Below are 8,691 nucleotides of genomic sequence, written 5' to 3'. Positions count from 1 at the left end.
TAGGGGCACCAAAGCATAAATGCTCACTTGGATAGTTGTTGTTGGAAGTGGCCTACCATTACCTATAGGCTATAGCATAGCATGCTTGGACATATCTATTGTTCAACAAACATATCAATATTGCTTTCAAAGGCCATTTTGTCAAGCTTCACAAATCTACAGCCCTCAGTTTTTTAAGTTTGACATTGGCACATGACATGGCTATTTACTAACTTTGCAATGTGAAGGCTTTGCCAAGAGAAACATAACTGAAACCATGTGGTCTAATTAGTGCTAGCCATCTCTTGTTAATTATTATATCCGATCTTTTGCCAATTAATTTAATTATTTTTCCTGTGCAATGTTGAAGGGGTAGCAGTACCTATTTTCCATTAGTGCAATGCAGCACACAGTGAAATATTTTAGCATATGCCAACCTGGGTGGTCGTCGTCACACATGCTTCATTGTTCATTTGTTCAGCACATTTCACTTTCATATTATGATATTATTCCTAACCAAGTCCCCACTGTAATACCATAATACCACACGAAATATCTTCTTACAAATACAACTCTGTCATTGTTATTGTGATGTTAGTCCCATGACCATGAAGATTTCATATTTTTTTTACAAATAGAGTAGCACTTGTAGGGCAAAAAAGTTGCTCGTTAACTATTAACTGATTCTCTACTTTCATGGAGATTAGTCTCAACGTCTCATGACCTCCAACTATAAAAATATCTTGCTTTCTGCAAAAAAAAAAATTTTAAACCTCATGCAAACTATTCAAATCCCCTACACAATGCCGATCCTAGTGAGTTTGATTAAGATTCCATAAACTTATCAAGAGAATAACCAAACATAACGTAAGGAAGAGAGAGTTCATAAAAAGTGAATAATTCCTAGAACATGCTGAAAATAGCTCTCACTTTTGAAAACCATGCGTTTAAAAGTAAAACCAAGATGAGATTGATTTTAAACATTTGGTTTGCATTATGTATCTTTTTTTAATCTTATTTCCTATTTTCTCCATACCAGATGTGAAAAATCAGCTTTTTTCCCCAAAAAACTCAACCTAGCCATGAAGGTGCAGAAGGGGATTGGACTCAATGTGAGGAGCCTCATTTTAAATAAAATTTTAACGCATTACATAATAAATAAGATACGAATGCTCAGGTTGGGTGTTCTGTATGAACCATTTGCTGTGAAATCCGACTAAAATCAAAAGAGAAAGCCAACAAAATATAATCAATTTGTTTCAAAGCCTCAAGTAGTTGAATACAAAAGCTTTACCCTATTAGGTGAGATTGGCTAGGTAGATCACACAATATTATTCGGCTCAAATAAAGACTAAAGTTTCAGTAATATTATTTGCTATGAGATCCACTTCCTTCAACTTCTTGGAATATGATAAAATTGTTGCAGAAAATATAATAGGAATTAGAAAATAAACAGCTTTTGGGAAAATATTCCTCAGAAAATTACTAAGATTTTCGAAGTAGTTAAAATTTGCAACTTCCAAAGAAGCTTGAGGCAACCACACCACAAAAACCATTTATTATTAGTAGAGTCAAGACTTTATAAACCCCACACAAGAATTTTATCTTTCCAATGTGGGACTGAAGAAGTCCCTGCAATTGATAACTAAACTAAACTCTATATTAAATAGACTTCGTAACAAATAGGCATCAAAATCCCAAAGAATATGTCGAGTTGCAGTTGTATGTTCTCAAAAACAAAAAAAGTTAAACATTTTCATTATCAAGCTAGTCATACCATATGTTACAAAGAAAGTAAATAAAAAGCATTTTAAAAGTGTAACAACAATGACCATAACTACAGAGGAAAGCTCATAAATGAAACAAAACAGGATTAGATGGAAAAAGGAAATTAAGAAGAATAACATACAGCCACTTGAGACGCTTTCCTAGCTTCCTTCATCCATTCAGTGGACAGTAACTGTCAAGTTTTGATGCCTTGAACACCTCTTGCACATCCAGTAATGACCTCACAGCCCCTATTATAAGGATTAGCTGGTCTTGCATGAAAATTGTAGTAAGAAGCTCCTGCTCTATCACATGGAACCATGTCCCTCTTCAGTGTCCCATAGCTAATGTACTTTATGTGCTGCACACCTTCCAGAACTCTCCTATTGCTCTCTGAGTCCATTTCTGGCTCTGCCAAACACTCTCCAATGCTTTGGTGCAAACCCTTTTGGTCATCACTTCAGTTTCACTCAAATTGATGAGGTCCACAACTGATAGGCCATTGCAGATTGGGAGAAGGGTGTGAAGCAGAAGAACAAGTGCCAAACATGGGAAAGTCATGACAATGAATCTGGGTTGGGACATTGTTCTGTGCTGTTTTCAGTTTGTTGTTAAGTTGTGGAAGTGAATGTGAGAGGCTTAATGGGTGGATAGTCATAAATTGGACAGTGTACAACTCTCTCCCGTGTTCGTGCAAAAAGGTAGAACAAAAAAAATTGAAAAATGTTTTTAAAAGTGAATACATAAAATTATATTTTTCTTTAAATTTAAATATGTTAAGACTATGATAGGTGTATTTCAAATTAAATAAATATTAAGGAATTTATTTCTTAATCCATTTATAAAAAATATTGCACAAAGTTACAACTAGACAACTAGTTAATAATATTAAAGGTATCATGCAGTGAACTTAATATGAAAAATGATCAATGAACACATATGTACTATTTAACACCTAGAAAGATAAAGAAAGAGAAGAGAGAGAAAATACTGTATACACCTATTTAACACATCTGTGCTATCATATTTTACTTTATTTATTTTGTCGAGATTCTTATCTGTTATTATTCGAATTCTATTTTGTAGTAGTCATATTTGTTGTCTTGTAGGTACTTTTTCCATTACTAGACGTATTTTCTTCTTGGTCTACATGTTGCTTTCCATAACTAGTTTTAATCTTGCTTCAAACTCTTCTTGTGAAGTTGCTACTGCTAATTTTGCAATTATTTTTTTCTGCTAATCTCGTCATACAAATTATTTTGACAAACAAGAAATAAGTATGCCCTCTTATATGTATCAATCACGTTAGTCTTTGATTTTACAAATTCTTTACTTTAGTTTCCAAACTTGTAATATCATTCATTTCAGATCTTTTTCGTTTCATTTTTCATTATCATTTTATAAAATCTATAACTAAAATGAAAAAAATTGTAACATTAGAGACTAAACTGACTAACAAATACAGTTTCAAAAACTAAAAGTTGGGTTACTCATAAAATAGACGCATTTCTAGTTTAGAGTGTATTTGGTAATTTCTAAAATTCAAATAAGTAGGTAAAATGGAATTAGTTTTAAAATCACGAGTGAATCACTGACTATCGGTGAAATTTTAGCCAGGGGAGACTTGGCTTCTTAAAATATTCAACCCGCAAAAGTTATGAAACTAACATGATTTGAAGACAACATACAATTCCTGCAAGCGAAAATAAACCGTTGTAGTTCGTGCGTTGTATACAGTATGTAGCAAGAGAAAATATAGACGTCAATGTGCGTTCTGAACAAAAGTTTCCATGCTGTGTTAATTGGAATTCCATTGTGTAATGGAAAGTAAAGCTGGTCTATTCAGCAAATACTTACTGCACATCTCTCTACGCAAACATGAAGAAAAAAAAATCCATAATCAAGACTTTTATGTTTACAGGAATACGTTTGAAAGACAATCAGAAATTGAATATTTACAACAGTTAATTAACATTGTATCCATCAGTCCCCAAAGCTGGTAAACATTTCGGATTTTTCACAAGATAAATCAGGTAGTCAACTGTCAACTGTGAAGTTTCAGATCATATTGTGTATTAGTCATGAAAAATTCATATAAAAATAGTTTAACTGTTCTCCAAGACAGCATGCCCAACTCAAAGTGTGAGTTGATCCATGTTCTTAATGTTTCTAGAGATTCCATGAGTTGACCGTCCTTCGTCTTGTTCATCATATGGGTTTGCTCGGTAGTTGGATATTGCCTCTTCATTGTCAGAACAGCCTGGCCTTTCAGTAAGAAACTGTTCCCAGAAAACATCATTCACCCTGTCTGGAGGAGCTGGGTTAACTTGGTTGTTACTTGGAGCCTCCTGTGATGAAGCTAAATTGGTAGCCTCAGCAGCTACATTTAGGTTTGAGGAAACACCACTATCAGATTCTTTACCATTGGCAAAAAATCTTGATTCTGCCAATTTTCCAATTTCTTGACAGTCAATTTGGGGTGATCTGGCTGAGTATGAATTTCTGTTCACTTGCAATGGACAAGATGCCAGAGTTAAGTTTAGTTGGCAGGATAAACTATCGCCTTCTTCACTACTTGGCTCCAAAGAGATCAGTTTTGAGCTCTCAGCAGTTGTTGCTCTTCGTGATAAACATGAATCCATCTTAAAAGTAAAAGAAGCCCCAGTATCTGCAAGCTCTAATGTTTCAGGTGCAAATGTAAGAGCTGTTCTTGTCTGCACTCCTCTTGGTTCTACTTCAGACAGCTTTTTCTGTGAGCTTTCCCCATCTTCATTTGAACTCTGTGTGCTACGTGATACCAAGTTCATATCTGAAACAGCAGGTGACAACTCCAGTCTGAGTTTATTCGAAAAATCTTGCCGGAAAACATTTCCAAATTCCATTCTAAAATTGCTATGATTGTCCACCAAGCTACTTTCGGCAACTGGTTGCACGTGATCAACCTGAGGCAATCTCCTTTTCTTATATGCAGATAAATCCATGGACTCAATTTTGCGTGAAAGATGTTCAACGAAAGTAGGATTCTGAAGAGCCTTCTCAAAGAAGTTCAGCAATTGTTTCTGCCTCTTGTCAACACCATCTAATCGCTGCAGAAAATCTTCTAGCTTAGGCTTTGCTGTTGACTGATGTTGTTTGAAGTTACGAATATTGGATTCAAGAGAATTTTTCTCACGGGAAAGTTTGTCTATTTCTTCCTCAAATGCTGCCCTTTCTGGATCTACAAGAGAACCTGGAGGATGACTATGACTGTGGATAGGTTTCCTGCGATGTATATTCTTGAGAAGATGCTTCTGATCTTTCAGAAACTCATCATTAGCAAATTCCCATCGCTCTGGATGTATTTTTCTAAATCCCTGATAACAGAGCAATATCAATAGACAAAAACAAATAAAACCAAATAATGGTTTTATTAAATGCTTGAAAATATGTATTAAAGAAAAAAAATAAACGCCCACAAAGAATAATTTATCTTTCAAGCAATAAGATCTATAATTTTCTAAAATTTACCATTAAATCCTTACAAGTATATACTCTTTACAAGAAAGAAACCCTCTGGAAAGCAAAAGTAGGCAGTGTTTGAGTTGTGGGAAAGTAATATTAAAGAACTGAAATTATGGTCAGAGTTTATAGTAAATGGAGAAATTTTGAGGACTAAAGTTCCAAGGCAACCCATGGATAAAAAAATAAACCAGTAACACAAAAGTAATATTAGCCTCACACAAATAGGGATCTAGGAAATAGGAAGTAACTCTAGCAAGAGCATCACACTTTCTAGAGTTTGATTGCACTCAAAGTCGAAATTCAATTCTGTCCATAAATAGTACAGAGCTATAGAATATGCATGGGTCTCTTAAAGTTAAAATGCAACCTGAATGGGCTTACACAGTAATCATAGCCAACAACATTTCCAAAGACAGAAAATTAAAGCCCAAATATCCTTTTATGACTAAATATCCATAAAAGAAACTAAGGCATTCAACTACAAGCACAAAAATAGCAGCTTTCAAGAACAAGCAATCAGTACCTCTGTGGTAGCATGAGCTTTGGTGACAATATTGGTTTATAGCAAGGGTTGGGGAGCTCAAATAAGGTACATGAGGGAAGTATTGGGTGATTTAAAAGAAAATAATTTAGTTGCAAATAAAAATAAATGTCAATTTATGAGAAAATTTGTTGAGTATCTTGGGCATATTATCTTAAGGAAAAGGGTTCCTAGTTGGCTACAGACACAAAAATGATCAAGAGTGTTAGAATGGCCTATTTCAAGAATTCTAAAGGGGATTCAAGGGTTCTTGGGTTTAACAAGAAATTACCAAAATTTGTAATAGGATAATGGCAAGATGGCCAAACCTTTAACTGATTTGACCAAGAAACATGGCTTTCATGAAGTTGAAAGATGTGATAATAACAACTCCAGTATTAAGGAGACAGGATTTTTCAAAGGAATTTGTGATTGAATATGCCTTTTGGAGGGGCCTAGGGTTAGTGAATAGTGACAAAAACCCATCCAAACCTGCTTACACGAAGGAACTAATAGGTTTGGCTTTAGTTATCTAACATTGGCAGCCTTACCTTTTGGGGAGTCATTTTTTGGTCTATTGTAATTATAACCAAAGAAGAAAGAATTGTTGCAGTAGTGAGTAACAACCCCAGATCAGTAGTGTTGTTGGTCGGTCAAAATGTTAAGGTACCAGTTTGAGATGAGATACAAACTGGTTATGAGAATACAAAGTGTCTACTGGAGCTCTTTTCCTTCCCTTTGCTAGTAATTATGTCTTTACTTCCAAATTCAGTTCATTTTTAATATCAGATTAACACAAAAAGAACATTATAGCCCTTATTGCAACCAAGAACTTAAGGAAAATGCTATTATAAAATTGAGCATTTTCACCAATTGATCAAATAAAGTGCCAGGGAATATGTGCTTAGGACTGAAAATAAAGAACTGAGTGCAAAACATCAAGTGCATAAACACTCAACAGTTCAATAGCACAGCCCAAGAAGAGTATTTAAGTATTATTAGGCATCTATTTTTTGTTAAGACCTACTAATAGACATACATGAACTGATATGCACCTCTGTCAGCCATCTTTTTCTGGATAAAGAAAAACAATTATGGTGGAGGAAGAAAGTTTAAAGGTAAAGTAACAAATCCTATTCATGAAAACAACCGAAAATGCTCTAGCATGAATTTTTCATCATGTTTGGTAATTTATCATACAATATTCTCTAGTGCTCCTGGAATTCCCAACGGTTTCAAAAACACAACATTAAAAAGTGCCACTCTGTGAAACGACAATATAAGAAAACCGCCAAATTGTCATGCTAGTGACACCTGAAACATAAGCGGTATTAAATTCACTTTTGGAGAACCAAGGGAAAAGCATATATATGTTTTTAGAAACCGCTTTATACTTTTTACTATTAGCCGTTGACTGGTATTAAACTTATAAGAAGAATCCAAAAAATAGAGAAAGAAAAATTATTATGAGATCTAATGATCTATATTGACGTTTGTTATAGATACCAACCACTATTTTAAGATAGGTCAAGTATTAGTGTACAACAACCATCGCTTGCAGCCTACTATGATTGCTAACATTGTAAGACTCATAAAACACTTAAGAATCGTATCTTAATATTCTAATTCTAATAATTATTCATCATGCATACCTTGTCAATAATAGAATAGCAGAATCCAGGATTAAGAACCTTTGAACACATTTGGTGATTTGGAAATTCATAAGTATGTGCTATATATCAGGGAGTTGCAGAAGACTAAGAAACCTTCTCTGATGCAGGTCAAGTCCTATACTACCAGATTCTTATTACCTTCGGCTGAGTGTCATAATTTTCTGGCGCTTGAGCAAGGAATACCCCAAGGCACAGCATTCGATTTTTCTGATCACCTTCCTCGATGACGTCCGAGTCCAATTACCCCAATTCACAATCCAAAAAGAAACCTATCTTTAAACCTTGTCGATCTCTTTAACCCTAAGTAACATATATCTTCAAATAGACTCTATGAGATTCAAATTGAAGCTCTCTCTATCTCCCTATACATTTTTCTCCATCTCACATCATCATCATTCATCATACACATGCAACATTACAATTCAGCTCAGTGCCAATATCCAACAACAACGATTACAAAAAATTAGTCAAATCCGGCGATCAACATTTTATTGCAAAGGCACAATCAATACATGCAAACAATTAAACGGAAGACATAAATCAGAAGAACGAATTAGAATCCAATTAAAACGAAGGAAGCGCGCCATGAATCCGAAGGCGAAACAAAGGAATCGAAAAACTTACGTAGGTATTGAGCTGGCGGATGAAGCTGGAAAAGTTGTTGTGCTTGAAATAGGTCGGGAGAAGGAGGCGAGCGAACTCGGGAGGGTTCCACACGACGAAGCTGTTGTTGGTGGAGCTCCAAGAAACGATGTCGTTGGTGGAGGCATCGTCCACCATCTCGTAGGTCTTGAGAAGGAACGGCGCCGGACCACCGGCGGATTGTGGCGCACCGTCCATTTCGGAATGGAATTGATCTTTCCAGAACCTCAGAGAGAGAGAGAGAATTGAGTAAAAGAAGAAAACCTGGAATTTGCAACTACGCTGACGCTATGCACTTTAGAGAGAGAAAAAGCGGTTTTGTTTGACTTCAACGTGGTCTATACCGTAGCCTGCTGCAGGTTGTTGGGGATTCCTACCCACCTTGAAAAATGGAATATATATTTTAAAATAAATAATTATTTTCATTTTTAAATATATGAACGTTTAAAAAATTTATTCCTAAAAATAAAAATTTAAACTTTATTTCTCACAGGAAAAAATACAACAAAATTATCACCATTCACGAAATAACCTACATGACATATGGTCCTCCGGGAATAAAAATGTCTATTTATTTCTATTTTTATCTTTTTTTTTCCTCTCTCTCTC

At 35.0% G+C, this 8,691-nt stretch overlaps 1 protein-coding gene and 1 pseudogene across 3 annotated transcripts; both read right to left on the bottom strand.

The window, feature by feature from the left end:
- Positions 1–1,693: 1,693 nt before the first annotated feature.
- On the bottom strand, positions 1,694–2,417 carry LOC100787479 (protein RALF-like 24; annotated as a pseudogene).
- A 1,129-nt stretch (positions 2,418–3,546) lies between these two features.
- On the bottom strand, positions 3,547–8,441 carry HSF-15 (heat stress transcription factor 15). 3 transcript variants are annotated; one of them, NM_001353430.1, is made up of 2 exons: positions 8,065–8,441; positions 3,547–5,099 (listed from the first exon to the last, which is right to left on the bottom strand). In NM_001353430.1, the coding sequence occupies exons 1-2, from the start codon at positions 8,278–8,280 to the stop codon at positions 3,882–3,884; spliced, it is 1,434 nt and encodes a 477-aa protein (NP_001340359.1). In that variant the 5' UTR covers positions 8,281–8,441; the 3' UTR covers positions 3,547–3,881. The 3 variants fall into 3 exon arrangements, with proteins under 3 accessions (NP_001340359.1, XP_006585149.1, XP_025985161.1); XM_006585086.4 differs by having other exon boundaries at positions 3,626–5,099; positions 7,420–8,361; XM_026129376.2 differs by having other exon boundaries at positions 3,626–5,099; positions 7,579–8,358.
- Between the last annotated feature and the right edge of the window lie 250 nt (positions 8,442–8,691).

This window comes from Glycine max, chromosome 8 (assembly GCF_000004515.6).
Source record: "Glycine max cultivar Williams 82 chromosome 8, Glycine_max_v4.0, whole genome shotgun sequence".
In the NCBI taxonomy this organism is placed as follows: Eukaryota; Viridiplantae; Streptophyta; class Magnoliopsida; order Fabales; family Fabaceae; genus Glycine; species Glycine max.
Note: the sequence above shows the minus strand (reverse complement) of the source record. Positions and strands in the feature narration are given on the sequence as shown.